This window comes from Phacochoerus africanus, chromosome 11, assembly GCF_016906955.1.
Source record: "Phacochoerus africanus isolate WHEZ1 chromosome 11, ROS_Pafr_v1, whole genome shotgun sequence".
Classification (NCBI taxonomy): domain Eukaryota; kingdom Metazoa; phylum Chordata; class Mammalia; order Artiodactyla; family Suidae; genus Phacochoerus; species Phacochoerus africanus.
The window spans coordinates 12,588,367-12,613,265 of NC_062554.1; the positions used below are offsets into that span (position 1 = coordinate 12,588,367).

At 39.5% G+C, this 24,899-nt stretch overlaps 1 protein-coding gene and 1 pseudogene across 3 annotated transcripts in view; both read right to left on the reverse strand.

The window, feature by feature from the left end:
* NARS2 (asparaginyl-tRNA synthetase 2, mitochondrial) overlaps positions 1-24,899 on the reverse strand; it is a 143,790-nt gene that overhangs the window by 66,258 nt on the left and 52,633 nt on the right. For all 3 annotated transcript variants that reach the window (XM_047752200.1, XM_047752199.1, XM_047752201.1), the window contains one exon: positions 21,629-21,723. In XM_047752200.1, the coding sequence (XP_047608156.1) occupies positions 21,629-21,723 (95 nt within the window). The remainder of the gene's footprint in view (positions 1-21,628; positions 21,724-24,899) is intronic.
* On the reverse strand, positions 7,651-8,139 carry LOC125110718 (40S ribosomal protein S15a-like; annotated as a pseudogene).

The following is a 24,899-nucleotide window of genomic DNA, read 5'->3' on the forward strand; positions in this document are numbered from 1 at the left end:
TGTATCATTATTCAAGGGATTGACTGCAATTTTTTTTTTAAACTCACATCAAAACTGCTTATTTCAAAAGCATCCAATACTTCAGATAATTTGTTTGCTTAACCAGAACTCAGTGAGGTAGATAATAGGGCTATTCTCCTGTACAGTTCAAGTATAAAAAAGGCAAGTTAGTAATCTTTCCTCACAAAGGAAAGCAATACTAGAAAAGGGTAGAGAATCCAATGTTTAGACTTCTAAGGCAGTATGCAGATATTGCAGCGTTAGCACATTTACACAGAGAAACTAAATCATCACGAAAATAGTACACAAACCAACAGTTCAAGAAAAGCAAATTAATACCTCTCGAATTAGTAAAAAGCAAGTTTAAATAGTGAATGAAGCACAGATATTTCTAGTCACTCCTTCCTGAGACAACCTCAAAATAAAGAATAAACAAGAAGGGGCACTTCAGTGGAAAGGAGCTCTCAGCACATCTTTGGAGGACAGAAAAAGGATGGCTGAGTGATGATCAATGCATCCAAGTATGAAGCCACTATCTGGAACACAGAGTGAGCACACTGCAGCAGAAAGGAGAAGACAGGCACACAGAACCATGTGATCGAGCCAGAGCCTCCGTAGAGACAAGATGGGTCATTAACTCACTGTGCCACAGTAGGAACTCCATAAATGACATTTTAAAATGCACTTTCATGTACTCATTCTTCTGATAAGATTACTTCTACATTAAATTCAACCTAGAGAAGGTGAAATTCCCTTGGCATGTGCTCTTCGTATCCTCGAGGCAATCTTTTTTTACAACAGCTCCTACATATCCAATTTCTTATTTAATGTCTATCTTGCTCATTAGACTGTATGGGGTCAGGAAGGGTGGCGTCTTATCTTTCATGTTCATCTCTGCGTCCCAGCACCAACCTAGTGTTTGACACACAGTTGGCTCTCAACAAATGTTCAATCAAATTAAGATTGATTTTTGAGTCCTGGATTATGTAAGCAGTAGTAATAAAAACTAAGACAAAGAGGAACAAGATAGAGTTTAAGGAATTTACCGGCTAATGGGAAGATAAGCATACAAATAGATAATTCAACATTTCCTAACAAATTAGATTGATAGGAACTCTCTTCCAACAGGTATTTATGTGTTTGTTCTGTTAAGTAACAGAGTTACAAAATTCAATAAATTCAAAAGTTCAGAGTCTAAGCTATAGAAAAAAAAAATAAGGATTCCAGTGTTACAAAATAGATAAGAATAAAGCAACAGGGACATACAAAAGAGGGACATTTAAACATGAAAGATGTAGTGGTGGTGGGTGCGGGAGGTGGGTAGGGATTCTGGGTTAGATCATTTTTAAGCTGAGTTTAGACTAATGGACAGAGGTTACCTAGACAAAGGCACGGAGAAAGGACAGTCTAGGTAGAAATAAACAACACAGGCAAAGGAACACAAATAGAGTGAAAGAGAATGATATGATTAGAATATTATAAGCAGTTTAGGAGAGCTGAAGCAAAAGGAAGTGGAAGCAAATGACTAAAAGGATGCAAAGGGTGTGGGAAAAGAGGCCTTTGAAATGATACCCATACAGCTGCTCTGATAAGGATGCACGGATGACAGTGCCATTTCCTCAGATGGGGACTTCAGAAGGAAAAAACAGATTTGGGGGAATAAGATGCTGATTTCAGTTTTGAACCTTTTGAGAAGAGTATATGATAGCTCACTGGAGAAAACAACTGGTGCTTTAGTTTACAGGTAGGGAGCTGAGCAGAGATCCCATATTATAGAGATGAATTTCACACCATTCTTTGACCATCACCCGGAATTTGTCTGGGTTATTACTCTATTATTTCTACACCAACAGTTCTTAGTAAGACCTCCATTCTTTAAGCCTACCACTTTTTTTTTTTTTTTGGGTCTTTTTAGAGCCACCCCTGCGTCTTGTGGAGTTTCCAAAACTAGGGGTTGAATCAGGAGCTGTAGCTGCTGGCCCAAACAACAGCCACAGCAACCGCCAGATCTGAGCTGCATCTTTGACCTATACCACAGCTCACGGCAGCGCCGGATCCTTAACCTTTTGAGCAAGGCCAGGGATGGAACCTGCGTCCTCATGGATGCTAGATTCGTTTCCACTGAGCCACAACGGGAACTCCCAAGCCTACCACTTTTTCCATCATCACTCTCTATCCTTATTTCCTCACTTCTCTCCACTCCTTGATCTACCATTTCAACCTTCTGTACTTCGCTGCTTCCATCACACTCGTTTGGAATACCCAGCCTGGTTAATCCACATATTCACATCCTCTGTTTGCATCCAAGCAAGCTAAATATTTCTCCTGAAAAGCCTCTGCATTTTCAGCTCAATTTGTCTGAAATGCTCATCTCCTGGCTCTATTATACAAATAATGAATAATGAATGAAGTTCCTGAGTCATTCATTTCAATAGTCTGTTAACCCATACTTTCTAAATAGGGTCAATTTTTAAAGGAAATAATACACTAAAAGAAGAAACCTCTGTGTTTTAAGGTCCCACAATCAAGAGAATAGCATAAAGAACCTTTATCATTCACATACATTCAGGAAACAATTAGGTAATTAAAGTTCCCAAAGTTTCATGATGGTATATATCATTTTCATGAAGAGAGTCAAAGCAGTGATGAACATATATTTTAGCTAAACTTTATAGTAGAAACAGTAGAGGAAAATTTTTGAAGAATGAGAATTTGTGCTTTACAAATTCAAATTAACCATCCTTACTCCATGTCTACTATTTTTAGTAGATAAAATATTTAGAGTATTTATTTATGAGACAGACATGAATTACAAACCAGCTAAACACTAAACACGAAAGGCCTTCCCTCCCCCCTCCAGGACATGAAGTAGGGGAGCATTATATATATAAAAACAAAACAAAAAAACAGAAAAAAGAGAAAAATAATTTATTTTGAGAAAAAAACAGGGAAGGGGTCAAGGAGGGAGTCATATTTCAGTCAAGCCTTGAGTAATGAGCAGATACGACGGGAAAAGCAGAATTTAAGGAGTACTAGAAACACATAGGTACCATGGACGTTCTGGTGTGGTGCAGTGGGTTAAGGATCCGGTATTGCTGCATGTGGTGCAAGTTGCAGCTCTGCTTGGTTTTGATCCCTGGCTGGGCTATGCCGGGGTGTGGGAAAAAAAGAAAAGAAAAGAAACACAGAGGTAACTGAAAATACACACAAAACATGAATAAAACAGCTGTAAGATCTTGAAAATCTGATGAGTATAAATTACCAAAGTTCAGATAAACATTTAAGTATCAGATGAAGAAGGAACAAGTCCTGTGGGATGGGAAGACCGTTTCATGCAGTTAGAAAGGACACCTCCAGTTTAAATCACATTCACGTTTTGACATTCTTACCCCAGCTACTTAACAGGATGAGCACATCCTGTGTATGAATGTTTCATGGCTCTGAGCTCATCTGAACTGATGAGATAACCCAAGGGAATGAGTTCAATCACAAAGCAATCAATTAATCAAAGTGAAACAAAATCAACTCAAAATTCAAGCTCTTTTCTCCCGCAAAATGGAAATAGCTAATTTTTCTCACTCTAAAAGTAATAAACACTATTTTTTCAAATGTGAAAAAAACACAGGTTTTAAGAAAATAAAATTGAGCAGAGACAGCCACTGCTTACAAGATGACTACTGCTGCACATTTCCCAGACTTCTCCCACACACACACACACACACACTGAAGACAACTGTAATCCTAGTCTAGGACCTGTTTCATGATCACTGCTTTTTTTTTTTTCTTTTAACAACATTTGGAAAGCTTTATTATCAATTTTATTTATTTATTTAAAAAAATTTTTTTGTCTTTTTGCTATTTCTTTGGGCCGCTCCTGAGGCATATGGAGGTTCCCAGGCTAGGGGTCGAATCGGAGCTGTAGCCACTGGCCTACGCCAGAGCCACAGCAACGCAGGATCCGAGCCGCGTCTGCAACCTACACCATAGCTCACGGCAACCGCCGGATCGTTAACCCACTGAGAAGGGGCAGGGACCGAACCCGCAACCTCATGGTTCCTGGTCGGATTCGTTAACCACTGCGCCACCATGGGAACTCCTATTATCAATTTTAATGGCTCTACAGTAACCCATTGTTTAGACAAACTGTAATTAATTTAAATCTCAGTTTACTGCCAAGGTCCATTATGCCCAGTTTTAACTTTCTACTTTCTCTGTTGAGCAATTCTAGCTATTTCTCAATGAGTAGTATTTCACGACTTTTATACTTTCTTAGAGGTTGTATTAGTTTCCTAAAGTGGCCATCACAACTCACTGCAAACTGGGAGGCTTAAAACAACAGAAATTTGTTCTTTAAGGAGGCTAGAAGTCTGAAATTGAGGTGTGGGCAGCGCCATGCTCCCTCTGAAGGTTCTAGGGAAGAAGCCCTCCTTGCCTCTTCCGAGTTTCTGGTGGCTCCCAGCAATCTTTAGCACTCCTCAGCATCACTTCTGCATCTGGCTTGGCCTCCACAGGGCCGTCCTCCCACTGTGCACATCCTCTCTGTGTCTCTGTATCCAAAGCTCCTTCTCCCCTCTCTTATCAAGATACTAGTCATCGGATTTAGGGCTCACCATAATCCAGTATTTTAATTTGATCACATCTGCAACAACCTCATTTCCAAATAAGGTTACATTCACAGTACTTGTCTTTTGGGGAGACACAATTCAAGCTATTATAGATGTCATCCAAGAGACAGAAAAATGTTTACTATTTTTTTTTCTAACAGAATAAAACTCACTGAATTCTTTAATGAATCTAAGAAACATATGGGGTTTTAATGATCTTATCTTTCCCATATATTGAAACTCTTGCTATCTCAATATCCTAGAAATTATTTCATCATTCCTCACCAATTATTCTTAAGTTAAAAGTGTAACATGTTATAAGAACAGTAGAAGACGATGCACAGCAGATAAGAGAGAAATGCACAGTGAGATAAATGCCTTCATCTTTAGTTTTCTTCCTGTGGTACATAAACTATGGTGTCATCTTTCAAGAAGGTATTACAAAAGCCTGGAGACACTACTGTTGCAGTCATATCTGTGAACACAGTTGAGAACTGAGATCTTTTATTTCTTACTCAAAATGACAAACAGAAGAAAAATGATAAAGATTCTTTATAAATATTAAACGAACCAGGAAATGAATGCACAAAGACAGACAGTAACAATCTAATCTCTAACGATGATGGTGAAATTGGTTGTATAAGTGAAATCTGACTATGAGCCATCATATAACAATATCCTAAATCAATTTTCTCAAACTTAAGAACTGGTAAAGTAATAATAATGCATTTCTAAAGGCAAAAAGGAAATATGATATTATCATTCAACCAGTCAAGGACTTCGCCATACAATAATTCTACAGTAAGAACTTGGACTATATTATTCAGCTAAAAGGATACATGACAATATTCTATCTTTAAAAAAATTTAAATATATGTATTAAAATTTTTTCTTCCATTTTATTGAGATATAATTGACATATATATCACTGTATAGGCATCTTATAACGATCTGACTTAAATACGTCATGATATGATTACAACAGGTTTAGTGAATATCCATCATCTTATATAGATACAAAATAAAAGAAAAAATTTTCTTCCTCATGATGGGAACTCTGAGGATATACTCTCTTGACAAACTTCATATGTAACATAGAGCAGTATCAATCACATTAACCATATTGTACATTATATCCCTAGTACTTATCATATGACTGGAAATTAATACCTTTTAATCACCTCCAGCTAATTCCTTTTCCCCTCACCCCTTGCCTCTGGTAACCACAAATCTGTTCTCTTTTTCCAAGAGTTCATTCGAAATACAACTGACCTACAGCACTATCTGTGTTCCAAGCACACGATGCAGTGACTTGGTATATTCTATACGTTACAAAATGATCACCATGCTAGGCCTAGTTACGATCCGTCACCACACAATGATACTACATTACTACTGATAACATTCCCCACTCTGTACGTTTTATCCCTGTGACTTATCTACTTCGTTAAGTGGAAGCTTCTATCTCTTAATGTCCCTTTTACCTATTTCACTTATTTCCCTGGCCCCTCACCTCTGGGAACCACCTCTTTGTTCTCTGTATCTATGACTCTGTTTATGTTTAGTTATGTTTGTTCATTTGTATTGTTTTGTAGATTCCACATGTAAGTAAATTACATGGTATTTGTCTTTCTCCAACTTATTTCACTCAGTATATACCCTGTAGGTCCATTCGTGTTGTTGCAAATGGGACAAATAAAGACTTCATTATTTATTTATTCATTTGGCTGTACCTGGGACATGCAAAAGTTCCCCGGCCTGAGACCAAACCTTTACCACAGCAGTGACAATACTGAGTCCCTAACTGCCAGGTCACCAGGGAACTCCAGGACGTCACTCTTTTTAATGGCTGAGTAATATTCCACTGTATATCATACCACATCTCCTTTATCCATTCATCTATTGAGGACACTTAGGGTGCTTCTGTATCTTGGCTTCTGTAAATAATGCTGCAATGAACACAGGGCTGCATACTTATTTTCTTTGGAAAAATACCTAGAAGCGAAATTGCTGGATCATATAGTAGTCCTATTTTTAATATTTTGAGGAGTCTCCGTATTTTTTTCCATAGTGGCTACACCAATTTACATTCCCTGATAATGAGGGTTCCCTCTTCTCCACATTCTTGCCAGCACTTGTTATTTTCCGTCATTTTGATAACAGCCATTTCAACAGGTATGAGGTGATGTTTCATTGTGGTTTTGATTTACATTTCCCTGATAATAGTGATGTTGAGCATCTCTTCGTGTACCTGCTGGCCATCTGTGTGTCTTCTTTGGAAAAATGTCTATTCAGGTTTTCTCCTTATTTTAAAAATCGGGTTTTTTTTGGTTGAGTTGCATGAGTTCTTGAAATATTTTGGACATTAACTCCTTATTAGATATATTGTTTACAAATATCTTATCTCACCAGTAGGCAGCCTTTTTTGTTTTATTGATGGTTTCCTTCACTGTGCAAAAGCTTTTTAGTTTGATGTAGTCCCCCCCCCCCTTTTTTTTTTGCCCTTGCCCGAGGAGACATAACCAAAAAAAATATTGCTAAGACCAAGATCAAATGCCAATTTCTCCTGGAAGTTTTATGGCTTCAGGTCTTACATTTAAGACTTTAATCCATTTTGAATTTGTTTTCAGGTATGGTATAAAAAAGAAGTCCAGCTTTTCCAACAGCCTTTACTGAAGAGCTGTCTTTTCCTCAGTGCATATTCTTGTCTCCTTTGTCACAGATTAACTGACCATGTAAATGTAGGTTCATTTCTGGGTTCTCTATTCTGTTCCATTGATCCATGTGTCTGATTTTATGCCCGTTTCATATGATTTTGATCACTGTATCTTTATAATATAGTTTGAAATCAGTGCGTGTGATACCTCCAGCTTTGCTCTTCTTTCTCAAGACTGTTTTGGCAATTTAGGGTCTTTTGTTTCTATACAAATCTAAGAATTACTTATTAGAGTTCTGTGAAAAATACCATTAGTAATTTGACAGGAATTGCATTGGATTTGTAGACTACCTTGGGTAGCCTATGGTCATTTTAATAGTAATTAACTTTTTTTTTTTTTTTCCACTGAGCCATTTTATTTGCACATATGTATTACATCCCTAGAAAAAGAATCCAAGGATTTTCCCTCCTGTGTGTTTTCGTCTTGCTTCTTCATGGTCCATGATGCCAGCTGAGGTTGTAAGTACAATGAACCCAAACTGGCGGGATGGGAGCAGGTTGGTTATTCTGCCATTTTTCTAGATCTTTGAGTTGCACATCAAACCTTGGACTGATAACTCCACACTTATTTAGCCTGCCTGTGAGGTTCACAGCAATTTTCCCAGCTCTATGATCGTCGATGATTTCAAATTCGCCAATGTAACCATGCTTCATCATCACAGTTAGAAACCTGACGATGACTTTGGAGCACGGCCTAATAAGAACCTGGCGTTTGCCTCTCTTTTCGGCAGTGTTGATGCTCTTGAGGGCATCGGCCAGGACGTTCATGCGCACCATTGTGGCGGCACGGAAAGATGGCGGAAAGAGGAAGGGAGGGGCAGGCGCACGGAATTATGTAATTAACTTTTCTTCCAACCTGTATCTTTCCATCTGTTTGTGTCCTCTTCAATTTCTTTCAGTGTCTCATGGTTTTGTGAGTTTAGGTTTTTTACCTCTTTAGTTTGATTTACTCCGAGGTATTTTATTCTTTTTGAAGTGACTGTAAATGGGATTATTTCCTTAATTTCCTTTCTGAGAGTTTGTTAGCATACAGAAACATAACAGATTTCTATATATTAATTTCATATCCTACAACTCTAATGAATTCATTGATTAGTTCTAACAGATTTTTGGTGGCATATTTAGGATTTCCTACATATAGTATCATGTCATCTGCAAACAATGACAGTTTTACTCCTTCCTAATTTGGATCCCTTTTGTTTCTTTCTTGTGTGACAATATTCTTTCATTGTTTATGATATTTGTGCATCAAAATTTACTTGGTATGACTACTAAGTGGGCAAATGGTGAAGGTGAGTGTGTGTACACAAAGGTGTGTGGCAGGAAAAAATAACATGTAGATGTGAAAAACTCATTGTTTTGATCATTCTAAGTTGTGTCTATAATTTTAAAAAAAACAATGTTTTGCAACTGTGGAGCAAAAAAGATGGTCATCTTCTCTTCAACAAAATTAAGAGTTGTTAAAGTTAGTTCTGATAATGTGACTGCAAGGACCAGAATAACAAGTGAGGACTAATTGAAGATGTATTTGAAATCTGAATCTGAATTTAGAATATACTTATTTTAGGTTCATGTGTGATAGATGATACACAGCTATAATCAAAGAGCTGTGTTTATTTGGGGTACTTTTTTTTCAAAAGTAAAAATAAAAATTTGGGTTTGCCAACATCATTAAGAAAATGAAAAAACCCACAGAATGAGAAAAAAGTAGTATATCTGACTAGGGACTTATATCCAGCATATATAAAGAACTCATAACTAAATAATAACAAGACAAATAACCCCACTAAAAACTTGAACCAAGGAATTAAATAAACATTTCTCTACAAAAGATATTCAAATGGCAAATGGCCGCATGAAAAGATGCTCAACATTAGTCATCAGGGAAATGCAACTGAAAACCATGATTTATGATCATAGTGATGCCACTTCACACTCAGTAAAATGGCACAATAAAAAGGACAGAACAGTAAATATTGGTAAGGAGGTAGAGAAATTGGGACCTTGGTACATCGCTGATGGGATTGTAAACTTGGTGCAGCCACCGTGGAAAATAGTTCCTCACACAGCTAAACTTATCATATAACCCGTCAATTCCACTGCTAAGTACCCAACCAAGCACAAATACTGCTATTCAAACACTCACAGGAATACTATACATAGTAGCCCCAAAGTAAAAACAACCCAAATTGCCACTACCTGGTGAATGGATAAACAAGTGCGGCATACTCATATAATCGACTGTTACTCGGCAATAAAAATGTAGTACTGATATGTGCTATGACATGGATGGACATGGAAAATATTATGCAAAGCGAAATAAACCAGCCGCAAAATGCTATACACTGTGAGATTCCATTTATATGAAATAGCCAGAATGGGAAAATACATAGAAATATAAAGTAGATTGATCAGTGGGTACCTAGGGTGGGAGGAAGGATGGGGAGTGACTGCTAATGGGAAAAAGTTTCTTCTCTTTTTCTTCTTTTTAGGGCATTATGGAAGTTCTCAGACGAGGGGTCCAATTGGAGCTGCAGCTGCCGGCCTACACCACAGCCACAGCAAGATCAGATCCGAGCCAAATCTGTGACCTACACCACAGCTCACAGCAACAATGGATCCTTTAACACACTGAGCAAGGCCAGGAATCAAACTCTCATCCTCATGGATACTAGTGAGGTTCTTAACCTGCTGAGCCACAATGGGAACTCAGAAAAAATTTCTTTGTGGGTGATATAATATTCTTAGATTATGGTGATACTCAAAAAAAATGAAAATATACTAAAATCCACTAAATGATACACTTTATTTTTAACATTTTTTATTTTTCGCTTTTTAGGGCTGCACCTGAGGCATATGGAAGTTTCCAGGCTAGGGGTCAAATTGGAGCTATGGCTGCCAGCCTACACCACAGCAACAGCAACAACAGATCCTTAACCCAATGAGCAAGGCCAAGGATCAAACCCACATCCTCATGGATCCTAGTTGAGTTCGTTAACTGCTGAGCCACAAAGGGATCCCCTAAATGGTGCGCTTTAAAATGGTGAGTTTTATGGTAAGTAAATTATCTCTCAATAAAGCAGTTCTTAAAAATTTGGGTTTGCTATGTTAAGATACTTATTAAAATTCTAATAATTTTCACGATTTTTTATTTTATTTTTTTATTTTTTACTTTTTTTGGCTTTTTGCTATTTCTTGGGCCGCTCCCGCGGCATATGGAGGTTCCCAGGCTAGGGGTCCAATCGGAGCTGTAGCCACCGGCCTACACCAGAGCCACAGCAACGCGGGATCCAAGCCGCGCCTGCAACCTACACCACAGCTCACGGCAACGCCGGATCGTTAACCCACTGAGCAAGGGCAGGGACCAAACCCGCAATCTCATGGCTCCTAGTCAGATTCGTTAACCACTGCGCCATGACGGGAACTCCCGATTTTTTATTTTTACTTCTGCAAATAATTCATAAGATGGCTTAAAAATATTTATTAAAAATAAAGTCCATTATTCCAAGATGGTAAATGGTGATGAATATTTCCCTGGTATATTGGTGGTTAACAATCTTCTGAAATAAATACTTAGAGTGTTAGTAATTTTTCATTACTATAAATAAAGTTGATTTCAACATTATCTTTTTTTTTTTTTTTTAGGACCGCAACTGTGGCATATGGAGGTTCCCAGGCTAGGGATCCAACCGGACCTGTAGCTGCAGCCCTACACCACAGCCACAGCAACGCGGGGTCTGAGCAGTGTCTGCAACCTACACCACACCTCACAGCAACACAGGATCCTTAATCCACTGAGTGAGGCTAGGGATCAAACCTGCATCCTCACAGATGCTAGTCAGATTCATTTCTGCTGAGCCACGATGAGAACTCCATTAACACATTTTTATAGAGCTGTCAGATTATTTCCTTAAGGAATACTCCTAGAAACAAAACTCTGGGTGCCAAAGTATTTCTCTCGAGAGGCTGTACTAATATAAACTTCTAACAGCAATGTTCAAAAGGAAAACATCAGTTTTATCCTGAAATATGCGTGACTCCATAACTTAGTAAAAAAAAATCATAATAAGGAAGAAAACACCTGTAACAAAACATAAAAAAGAAAAAAAAAACCAGCAAATAAAGAAAAACAATGATAATCAAAAATTCCTTAAAATACATTAGGCTGAGCATTCTTCCAATTCTGACTTTAACTGACCAAAAATACGGAAAATTTTATTATATGACATTTTTTAAGCGTTAGGTTTTAGAGACAGGATTAAGATGGCAGAATAGAAGGACTGGAGCTCAACTTCTCTCCTAAAAACAACAACATTCACAACTAAAAGCTGAGCAATCCCCACCCAAATGGACTGGAAACCTTAAAAAAGATACCTTACTCCAGAAGAAAAAGAAGAGGCCACATCAAGAGGCAGGAGGGGTGATTTCATGATATAAACAATCCCATACCTCCCAGGTGGGAAGCTCCACATACTGGAAACTAACTGGTTCACAGAGACTCACCTACAGGAGTGAGAGTTCTGAGCCCCACACCAAACTCTCGCATGTGGGAATCTGGCACTGGGAGAAAGAGCCCCTGGAGCATCTGGCACTGAAGGCCAGTGGGGCTTATGCGCAGGAGCTCCACGGGACTGGGGGAAACAGAGACCCCATTCTTAAAAGGCACACACAGACTTTCACGTGCACTGGGTCCCAGGGCAAAGCAAAGTCTCCACGGAAATCTGGGTCAAACCTGACTGCAGTTCTTGGAGGACATCCTGGGAAAACAGGGGTGAACGTGGCTTGTTGTGAGGGAAGGACACTGAAAGAAAAGCTCTCGGGAATATTCAGCAGCTGCCTTTCTCTGGAGGTGGCCATTTTGGGAAAATCTGGCCCCACCTGTCAGTCAGCTGCTGAGAAGCCCCAGGGCAAACAACAACCCAGGTGGGATCACAGCCCCGCCCCTCAGTAAACAGGCTACCTAAAGACCCCCCAGGCACACAGCTGCCTCTAATCCCATCCAGAGACTAAGCCCCACCCACCAGGGGGATAGGAATCGGCTCCTCCTACCAGGGGGCAGGCATCAGTCCCTCCCATCAGGAAGCCTACAGCAAGCCCCCACACTGACTTCAGCCACAAGAGGGGCAGACACCAGAAGGAAGAGAGGCTACAACTCTATCATCTGTAAAAAGGTCACCACACCAAAAACCTATAAAAATGAAAAGACAGAGGACTATAACTCGGATGAAGGAGAAAGGAAAAACCCCAGAAAAACAGCTAAGCCATGAGGAGATCTCAGCCTCCGGGAAAAAGATTTTAGACTGTTGATGCTGAAGATGATGCAAGACATTGGAAATAAACTGGAGGCAAAGATGGATAACTGACAGGAAACACTGACCAAAGAGATACACGATATAAAACTTAAACAAGAAGAGATGCAAAATACAATAACTGAAATAAAAAATTCACTAGAAGCAACCAACAGCAGAATACAGGAGGCGGAAGAATGAATAAGCGAGATGGAGGACAGATTAGTGGAAATTATGGATGTGGAACAGAAAAGAGAAAAAAGACTGAAAACAAATGAAGAGAGTCTCAGAGAACTCTGGGACGATGTTAAACACAGCAACATCCGTATTATAGGGGTGCCAGAAGGAGAAGAGAGAGAGAAGGGTATAGAAAAAATATTCCAAGAGATAATAGCCGAAAACTTCCCTAACATGGGGAAGGAATCACCCACTCAAATCCAGGAAGCACAACGAGTACCATATAAAATAAACCCAGGGAGGAACACCCCGAGACACATACTAATCAAACTGACCAAAATTAAAGACAAAGAGAAAATCTTGAAAGCAGCTAGGGAAAAGAAACAAGTAACACACAAGGGAACCCCAATAAGGTTATCAGCAGATTTTTCAACAGAAACTCTGCAGGCCAGAAGCGAGTGGTATGATATACTTAACGTGATGAAAGGAAAAAACGTCCGAACAAAATTACTCTACCCAGCAAGGCTCTCATTCAGATTTGAAGGAGAAATCAAAACCTTCACAGATAAGCAAAAGCTGAGAGAATTCAGCAACACTAAACCATCCTTACAACAAATACTAAAGGAACTTCTATAGGCAGAAAAGAATAAGAGAAGAAGGAAAGAAGAAAGAGCAGCAAAAACAAATCCAAAGTAATTAATAAAATGGCAATAAGAACATACATATCAATAATTACCCTTAAATGTTAATGGACTAAACGCCCCAACCAAAAGACATAGACTGGCTGAATGGATACAAAAACAAGACCCATATATATGCTGTTTTCAAGAGACCCACTTCACTTCTAGGGACACATACAAATTGAAAGTGAGAGGATGGAAGAAAATATTTCATGCAAACGAGGATCAAAAGAAAGCTGGAGTAGCAATACTCATATCAGACAAAATAGACTTTAAAATGAGGAATACTTTAAGGACAAAGAAGGGCACTGACATAATGATCAAAGGATCAATCCAAGAAGAGGATATAACAATTTTAAATATCTACGCACGCAACACAGGTTCACCACATATATAAGGCAACTGCTTACAACCTTAAAAGGACAAATTAACAATACCACAAGGATAGGGGAGGACTTTAACACCCCACTTACAGCAATGGACAGATCAACCAGACAGAAAATCAACAAGGAAACGCAGGCCCTGAATGAAGCATTAAACCAGATGGACTTAATAGATATTTATAGGACAATTCATCCAAAAGCAACAGAATACACACTCTTCTCAAGTGCACATGGAACATTCTCTAAGACTGACCACACCCTGGGCTACAAATCCAACCTCGGTAACTTTAAGAAAATTGCAGTCACACCAAGCATCTTGTCCGACCACAACGCCATACAACTGGACAGCAACAACAAGGAAAAAAACTGCAAAAGACACAAACACGTGGAGACTAAACAGCATGCTACTAAACAACCAATGGATCACTGAAGAAATCAAAGAGGAAATTAAAAAATACCTAGAAGCAAATGACAACAAAGACACCACACCCCAAAACCTATGGATGCAGCAAAACCCATTCTAAGAGGAAAGTTTATAGCAATACAAGCCCACCTCAGGAAAGAAGAAAAAGCTCACATAAACAAGCTAACTTTACATCTAAAGCAGCTCGAGCGAGAAGAACAGACAAGACCTGAAGCTAGTAGAAGGAAAGAAATCATAAAGCTCAGAGCAGAAATCAATGAAATAGAAGCAAAGAAAACCACAGAAAAGATCAGTGAAACGAAAAGCTGGTTCTTCGAAAAGATCGGCAAAAATCGATATACCCCTAGCCAGACTTATCAAGCAAAAAAGAGAGAGGACACAAATCAATAAAATTAGAAATGAAAAAGGAGAAGTAACAACGGACATCACAGACATACAAAGGATCACAAGAGACTACTACCACATGCAACTAGATGCCAATAAAATGGAAAACCTAGAAGAAATGAACAAATTCTTAGAAAAGTACAATCTTCCTAGACTAAACCAAGATGAAATAGAAAAGATGAATGGACCCATCACAAGAACTGAAATTGAAACTGTGATTTAAAAACTTCCAATAAACAAAAGTCCAGGATGCAGGTGAATTCTATCAAACATTTAGAGAAGAGCTAACACCTCTCCTTCTGAAACTATTTCAAAAAATTGCAGAGGAAGGGATACTCCCAAACTCATTCTATGAGGCCACCCACCATCACCCTGGTACCAAAACCAGAAAAAGATTCCACAAAAAAAGAAAACTACAGGCCAATTTCACTGATGAACATCGATGCAAAAATCCTCAACAAAATACTAACAAACTGCATCCAACAATACATTAAAAGGACTGTACACCATGATCAAGTGGGATTTATCCCAGGGACACAAGGGTTCTTCAATATCTGCAAATCCATCAGTGTGATACACCACATTAACAAACTGAAGAATAAAAACCATATAATCCTCTCAATAGACGCGGAAAAAGCCTTTGACAAAATTCAACACCCATTTCTGATAAAAACCCTTTAGAAAATGGGCATAACGGGAACCTACGTCAACATGATAAAGGCCATATACAACAAACCCACAGCGAACATCATTCTCAATGGTGAAAAGCTGAAAGAATTCCCACTGAGATCAGGAACAAGACAAGGATGTTCTCACCACTGCTCTTCAACATAGTTCTGGAAGTCCTAGCCACAGCAATCAGAGAAGTAAAAGAAATAAAAGGAATCCAAATTGGAAAGGAAGAAGTAAAACTACCCCTATTTGCAGATGACATGATACTATACCTAGAGAATCCTAAAGACTCTACCAGAAAACTGTTAGAGCTCATCCACGAATTCGGCAAAGTCACAGGATACAAAATCAATACACAGAAATTGACGGCATTTCTATATACTAACAATGAAAGAGCAGAAAAGGAAATTAGGGAAGCAATACTGTTTACCATCGCATCCAAAAGAATAAAATACCTAGGAGTAAACCTACCTAAAGGAACAAAAGACCTGTACTCTGAAAACTACAAGCCACTGATGAAAGACATCAAAGATGACACAAATAGATGGAAAGATATACCATGCTCGTGGATTGGGAGAGTTAATATTATCAAAATGACTATATTACCCAAGACAATCTACAGATTCAATGCAATCCCTATCAAATTACCAAGGACATTTTTCGCAGAACTCGAACAAAATATTTTAAAATTTGTTTGGAAGCACAAAAGACCCAGAATAGCCAAAGACATCCTGAAAAAGAAAAATGGAGCTGGAGGAATCAGGCTCCTGGACTTCAGACTATACTACAAAGCAAAAATCATCAAAACTGCATGGTACTGGCATGCAGTACCATGAGAAATATAGATCAGTGGAACAGGATAGAAAGCCCAGAATTAAACCCACGCACCTACAGCCAACTAATCTATGACAAAGGAGGCAAGAATATACAATGGAGAAAGGACAGATTGTTCGATAAGTGGTGCTGGGAAAACTGGACAGCCACATGGAAAAGAATGAAATTAGAACACTCCCTAACACCATACACAAAAATAAACTCAAAACGGATTAAAGACCTAGATATAAGGCCAGACACTATAAAACTACTAGAGGAAAACATAGGCCAAACACTCTCTGACATAAACGACAGCAACATCTTCTCAGATCCACCTATCAGAGTATTGACAACAAAAAGAAAAATAAACACATGGGACCTAATCAAACTACAAAGTTTCTGCACAGCAAAGGAAACCCTAAACAACACAAAAAGACAAACCACAGAATGGGAGAAAATCTTTCCAAGTGAATCGACTGACAAGGGATTAATCTCCAAAATTTATAAACACCTTCTGCAGCTCCATACCAAAAAACAAAAAACCCCATCCAAAAATGGGCAGAAGATCTAAACAGACAAGTCTCCAAAGAAGATATACAGATGGCCAAGAAACACATGAAAAGATGTTCAACATCACTCATTATTAGAGAGATGCAAATCAAAACCACGATGAGGTACCACCTTACACCAGCCAGAATGGCCATCATCCAAAAGTCTACAAACAAGTGCTGGAGAGGGTGTGGAGAAAAAGGAACCCTAGTACACTGTTGGTGGGATTGTAAATTGGTGCAACCACTGTGGAAAGCAGTATGGAGATTCCTCAGAAAACTAAACATAGAATTACCATTTGATCCAGCGATCCCACTCCTGGGCATCTATCCAGAGAAAACCACGACTCGCAAAGACACATGTACTCCAATGTTCATTGCAGCACTATTTACAATAGCCAAGACATGGAAACAACCTCAATGTCCATCAACAGAGGAGTGGATCAGGAAGATGTGGTACATATACACAATGGAATATTACTCAGCCATTTAAAAGAACGAAATACCAGCATTTTCTGCAACATGGATGGGCCTAGAAACTATCATGCTAAGTGAAGTCAGCCATACAATGAGACACCAACATCCAATGCTTTCACTGACATGTGGAATCTGAAAAAAGGACAGACTGAACTTCTTTGCAGAACAGACGCTGACTCACAGACATTGAAAAACTTATGGTCTCTGAAGGAGACAGTTTTAGGGGGTGGGGGGATGTGCCTGGGCTGTGGGATGGAAATCCTGTGAAATCAGATTGTTATGATCATTATACAACTACAGATGTGATAAATTCATTTGTGTAATAAAAAATTAAAAAAAAAATAAAAATAAGTAAAAGTATTGCGCCCTAAAAAAAAAAAAAGTGTTAGGTTTTGCAATTTAGGACACATCTAATTCTTTCAGAATGACTGCCCTACTTACAAATTATATTTACAGTCATAATATAATGAAAACATTTAGTTTTCTCTTATTTAAAAAACATAACTCTGTCTGCTGAAATGGCTTAGAAGTAATAATCCTCCAGTAGCAGGAAGATACCTAGGGACCAAATCCTGGTTTCCAAATACCATTTTCCAGTAAGAGAAACCAGGGCTCCTTGGAGACATGGCTGATTCTAGGGCTAGGGTAAGGAAAATAAAAAGCAAGTTGGGACAACTGCCAAAACGTGGTAAAAACCAAGATATCCTCCAGTGAGGTGAATAGATGAATAAACCATGGTACTTCCAGATCATGAAATACTATTCAGTTCTAAAAAGAAATGAATTATCAAGCCATGAAAATATGTGAAGGAACCTTAAATGCATATCACTAACTGAAAGGAGCCAATACAAAAAGGCTACATATTGTATGATTCCAACTGTATGACATTCCGAAAAAGGAAAAACATGGAAAACAGTAAAATGATCGGTGGTTGCCAGGGGTGAGAAGGGACGGAGGGATGTAGGAGAGGAGCACAGAGGATTCATAGAGCAGTCACACTATTCTGTACGACATCTGTCCAAATCTGGAGAATGCACACTACTAAGAGTGAACCCTAAAGTAAACCTATGGACTTGGAGTGATAATAATCCATCAGTGTAGGTTCATTAATCACAAAAGAAATAAAACAAATCTGATGTATTTCACAGTACCAGAGAATAAAGAAGTATTCAAAAGACAAAAAAAAAAAAAGAGTTTCCTTTGTGGCTCAGTGGTTAATGAACCTGACTGGGATCCATGAGGATGCAGGCTCTATCCCTGGCCTCACTCAGTGGGTTATGGATCCAGTGTTGCCGTGAGCTATGTGCAGGTTGCAGACACGGCTTGGATCCTGTGTTGCTGTGGCTGTAGTACAGGCTGGCAGCTGTAGCTCCGATTTGATCCCTAGTCTGGGAACTTCCATATGCCACGGGTGTGTCCCTAAAAATTAAAAAAAAAAAAAAAAAGGACAGGGGTGTGTGAAAAGGATACGAGAGTTCCCAAAAACTAAAACTAAAACAGAGCAAGAAAATAAATCACGCAGCACTGAAATATAACCCAAACCCTAATATATACATCCTTACATAAATGACAACATGAGGAGTTCCCGTTGTGGCGCAGTGGTTAACGAATCCGACTAGGAACCATGAGGTTGCGGGTTTGATTCCTGGCCTTGTTCAGTGGGTTAAGGATCTGGCGTTGCCATGAGCTGTGGGGTAGGTCACAGACGCGGCTCGGATCCTGCGTTGCTGTGGCTCTGGTGCAGGCCGTCGGCTACAGCTCTGATTTGACCCCTAGCCTGGGAACCTCCATGTGCCGCAGGATCGGCCCTAGAAAAGATAAAAAGACAAAAAAAAAAAGATAACACGAATAAAAAGGAGTGAAGAGACAACAAACCCTCCATTCCGGAGAATCCCCAATACTGCCTCCTCCAGGAGACAGTGCTTAATTCGGCTTCCCACTTCCCAACCCTCCGCTTCCGTCTCTAGCGCACGCGGGTACACTTAGTAACTCACTTCCACAGAACAGAGAAAGAGAAAAACAGTACATTTTCAGTGGAGAAACCTGGCAAACACCACGTTACCCAAGTAATGAAAGTTAATAGCACCATAAGGATAGTCGGTCCCTCCTGACATGACATGATGAGAAGAGCACTTCATCTTTGTGGTATTCTTTCCCCCAAATCCCTAAAACTCCAGAGAAACACCAGAAAAATCCAGACTGGAATACTTTCTACAAACAGTGAAAAATGAGATTGAGAAATTTACAGACCAGATGAGACTGGGGAGACATTATAACTAAATGTACCATGGCCCTAACGGTGGATCCTGGGGGGGGAAAAAAAAAAAAGAAGGTCTTGACAGGACAATGGTGAATCCAAATGAAGTCTGGGTGAGCCGTCTGCAAGAAGTCTGCACTATCCCTGCAGCTTTTCTACATTTAAAAATTATCCTAAAATAGAAAGCTTATTTTTTTTAAAAAAGCAACAAAATTAAACTTTAAAATGGAGCCTTAAAACCCACTAAACCAACACAGATAGCCTTTTGGAAAATGTTAACCTTCTAAATTTAACTACCATTTACTCTTTAAAAAAACATCTGTTAAATAAAATTTAGAAAAACAGAGCCAAGGGAGAGAAGACTCATAATTTCTTATCAGAGATGAAATCATGTATTAATCTGAAATATGATGTACTGTATAGTAATCGTGCTAAAGCTACGCATATTAAACTAGGAACATTCACTTGACTGACACTATTAGAAATACTGCAAAACACATTAAAAATATAAAACCTCATACTCAGCCAATTTAATCTTGTATGAAGTTTCACTGTGCACTGTGTTCTGTGGTTCAATAAACTTTATTGGTAAAAAGTGAACATATTTAATCTACTGGTGATACAGAAACAGAGAAACTTCGTAACTTTATACCTTTCCCATGTTATGACACTTCTGGGAATACACCTTGTCTTTACCTTTATAGATAAAATAAATGAATAATGAAAAGCATTAGAAAGTTACCCAAAACTTATATAAAACTAAAAGGTAGACAGCATAGCCTTGCAATGTAATATGGAGACACAGACCCATTCAAAGTTTCATTATTCTATTTACTATTGAACTAAATATCCCAGATTAAGTAAAATTACATGTTAACTTACAGATTTTCGTCCAGTAGAGCAGCAAATCATTTCTGTCAGGTTAGGGTTTATTGGCCTGCAGGACATCAGTTCATAACTAACCCAACGATCTTACTCAACAGCTCCTTTATTAAACTGCCTATGAATACACTGTTCCCCAAATGTTCTTTGAACTAGCCTTCCTGTTTTACTTATTTCCTCAAAAATTAATGAACTGAATAAAATACCTGATGCACATTATGTTTGTATGAGTCAAGGTTTTAACATTTTAAAACTACACTTCGATAGGCATAAGGTAATTTCCATGACATGCTTGACATGGCCTTTCCCACACACAACTCTGAAAATCTTACCATCTCATAGGGCTATTGTAATATTTTTTCTGCACAGTATTCTGATGATGATGTCAATGATTTGGTTATCAGAATGACCAAATAAGAGCTTTCTCTCTTAAAGATAAATCAGAAAAGAATCTAAGCACAAAGATCATCTTTACTATTGACGCTTCCATCTTGCAAGTTTGTAAAAAAGAAAAAAATAAACACAAACACTATTCTCTTTCCCCTGAGTTTTTCCACCTGTGCATTTTAAAACATGGGAAATACATAAAGATTCCCTGTTTTCACTGGAGCCATTTCCTGAAGAGATTTTTAAGTCTCAAGCTCTGTATAAGAAAACAAAGATATTTATATCTTCTCAGGAGACACAGCACTTGAGTCAGCACTCAAATTACCCACAGAATCATAGAATTTAAGATTCCAATAGCACTGTAAGATTTTCCTGTGCAATCCCCAAAAAGAAGGACAACTCACCCGAAAGTATTATAGTGATTTTCCAGAGGTCTCAGAGTGGCTAAAATTAATGTGATTTGACTTCTAACACTTTTTAATTCATTACACATCTCTCAGGATGGCTTTGTGTATTACTTTTCTTTATTTAAACCAGTTATTTAAAACATTTTTTCTTATGTATGTTCCATGTTTAATTTTAAGGTGTAAATTATAACCGCCCTCACTTTCACAAATACAACCAATTATATTTTGATTATGTATGTTGAGATTTAAGCAAAAAAAAATTAGTAAAGAGAAAAAAAATCATAATTTATTTCCAGTGTTACATTTCCTCACCAAAAACAAAAATCTAGACTCATATACTTTTTTAGTAAGAAATCTGGATATTGTCAAATTGTCAATCTAAATGTACTTTTGGTGAATTCAAGTGGACTAATCATAAACATTAATTTCAATTTTTAAGTTTAGCATTGGGAAAGGAAACATTATCACACTCTCACGCAACCCATAATCAGTAGTCCATTAAAGTAAAAAAGAAAAGAAAAATCTGTACCCTGACATCACTTCGAGATGCAGCTGTCCCGAGACAGTTAAGAAAGCGGGAACACTGAAGAAGTTCTCGTCAGGTACCTTTATTTTGCTTGAAGGCTGCAAATGGCAAACACAAGCCACAAAAAGTTATTCTATGTTTTGCTCTGCTTTTCACATTCTCATCTGTACCACAATTAACAATTATAATGCAATTAAACATACATGGGGACAGGCTTTCTCATTTAAAAAAAAAAAAAAGGCAGTTCTCAGTACACACTTAGAAGAGAAAATCCCTCCTGCACAGTGCTAAAGTCAAGGAAGTTCACACCGTATTTTCGAAACACACAACAATTAAAGGACAAAGTACTTTTGTCACAAAATACATTCCTCCAAAAAAACTGTTTTTTGATTGAGGGGCAAGCGGAAGCAAGAAATCATGAATTAAAAATCTTAAATGTGAAGCACTACGTAATCTTTTAAAATTCTGAGCCATAATTGAGATTTAGTTCTCTCAAGGGAATAGCCTCTAAAACATATCTTGTTATGTAATTATTAAACTTATGTATTATAAGTTTAATACAGATTGTGATAAGTGCATTGTTAACTTTTAAACATGTTACTTCACTTCATCTTTACCACAACCTGAAGATAAGAAAAGTAGGGCTCTATCTTTAAAAGGTATGATGAACAATTAGATTCAAAGATTTTCACGAACTTACAATATAGATGAGGTGATTATTCCATTTGAAACTGGTAGGAAACAAGCCACCAACATTTGCAACAGTTAAGATCAAAAATTATTTGGAAGTCATGGAGTTCCCGTCGTGGCGCAGCAGAAATGAATCTGACTAGGAACCACAGGGTTGTGGATTCGATCCCTGGTCTCGCTCAGTGGGTTGAGGACCTGGCGTTGCCATGGGCTGTGGTGTGGGTCGCAGACGTGGCTCGGATCTGGCATGGCTGTGACTGCGGTGTAGGCCAGCGGCTACAGCTCCGATTAGACCCCTAGCCTGGGAACCTCCATATGCTGAGGGTGCGGCCCTAAAAAGGAACAAAAGAAAAAGAAATAAAAATTATTTGGAGGTCACGGAGTTCCTGTCGTGGCGCAGTGGTTAACGAATCCGACTGGGAACCATGAGGTTGCGGGTTCGGTCCCTGGCCTTGCTCAGTGGGTTGACGATCCGGCATTGCCATGAGCTGTGGTGTAGGTTGCAGACGCGGCTCGGATCCCGCGTTACTGTGGCTCTGGCGTAGGCCGGTGGCTACAGCTCCGATTGGACCCCTAGCCTGGGAACCTCCATATACCACGGGAGCGGCCCAAGAAATAGCAACAAGAACAACAAGAACAAAAAAAAAAAAAACAAACAAAAAAATTTATTTGGAGGTCAAACATAATTTAAATAGTATAATTAAATAAACTTTTGGCTCCAGTTGTGACTATTCTATCCATTTGGGAAGAAGGAAGCTGATTTACCTACTCTTGTATTTCAAACTGTGATTTGAAAATGTGAGGTTACTGCAAAAGAAACAAAGCCAATTTAAAATTTTCAAGAGGGTTTAAGCCTCCTTTTAAGAGACTTAGTACCGACTACTGAATTATAGAAACACCTGAAATCAAGGTTTCTTATTCAATTAAATTGGCTGTTCTAAAAACACTGTATATCACATATGGGGGTTGTGTATGAAAATGAAATCTACTGAAAAATTACCAACTGAAATCATTCATTTATTTTGTAATTTCTTATTATTTTAAAAACTAATGGGGGAGGGGCACTCCCAGCCAGGTGCCAATGCTGCCCTGCCCCCACTGGCAGCGCGGTAACAGGGGAGAGGTCCTACCACACAGGCCCTTCTAAACCTGGCAAGCCACCGAGCCCACTGGGAAGGAGCACTTCGCCTTCCTCACCAATTATGGCCACTTCCTGGTGGGCAGGGGCTCAATGCGCAGTGCATCCCAGCACCCAGATTCGAGCTGCCTCTGGGCAGCCGGCCACCTTCCTGGCCCTGCTCAAGTTTTTCTATGTGGACAAGGTTCACATCTGGCCCAAGACGGTCATGACCACACTGTACACTGCCAAGAAGGATGTGGTGCCCACATTTGAGGCCCAGTGCATGGACTTTCTGAATGAGAATGTGTGGGCAGAGAAGGTGTGCATGCTGCTGACGCAGGTGAGCCTCTTTGTAGAATCACAGCTCACCAGCCTGTGCCTGGGAAATGTGATGGAAATGCCATCATGGCAAAGAGCTTCATGGAAATCGACCTGGACATGCTGGTGGCCGTGGACCCTGCCTCTTGCTCAGTGGAGATGCTCCCATCCTGGGTTGTGGGGCAGGGGTGCCCAACCTGATCCCTCCCCCTGGGCTGGAAGTCGTGTGGCTGGTGCACTGCTGTCCTGTCTCTCCCGAGTCCATGCTGACTCTGGTCCCACACTGGCTTACGGTTGCCAGATTTAGCAACAATGGCAAACAATTCATGTTTCTGGTGTGTCTCCCAAGTTCCATCTGGGAGACCCTTATCTTACAAATTAGCCCTCTTTGACCTGAAATGCAGAGTGGGTGTCCTGTGTTTTCATCTGGCCATCTTCATCAGTGCCAGGGTGAAGCCTCAGAGGCTGTCTCCACACTCTGGGAGACACTGATCCATCAAATACTTAGCACATCTTGGGTACCAGGCCCTGGAAGCACAGCGATGACTGAGGCAGTCTGGTCACTGTGGACACAGGACAGGGTCATCCTCTGGAGGGAGACGGGCTGTCCTGGGTACTGTGCGGGTGTAGGGCAGCAACGTTGGCTCCCAAACACTGGGTGCCAGGAGCACCCCTAGTCTTGATGACCACAGATGTTCCCCAAACACTGCCCGGTGTTCCCTGAGGAGCAGGATCCCCTGGCTAAGAGTCCTAGTCTACAGCCTTGAGCTGTCCAAGCCTGAGACATCTACTTAAGCCTTGCTAGGCCCCTCTCTCTTCAGCCCTGCTTGCGCCCCCAAAACCGCTCTCCTCACTGTCCCCCATCCCACCCAGCTGTGAAAGGTGCTGGGCTCTCAGGTCTCTGGGAAGTTTTCTGGTCCTTCACCCTTGGCCCCCTAGCCTCTCCTACCATGCGGAACCCGCCCTCCGCCCAGGCCAGAACAGCCAGACGCCACCCTCAACTTGCAAGTGCGTGGAATAAGTTTCTGTCTGGTCGGTGTGAAATAGCACTCCCCCCCCCCAACCTTGTCACTCTGTAGCTGTGCTCATAGGACTTCAGTTCTTTGCCACTCAGTACATTTTAGAGGATTCTTCTGCTTCTTATTT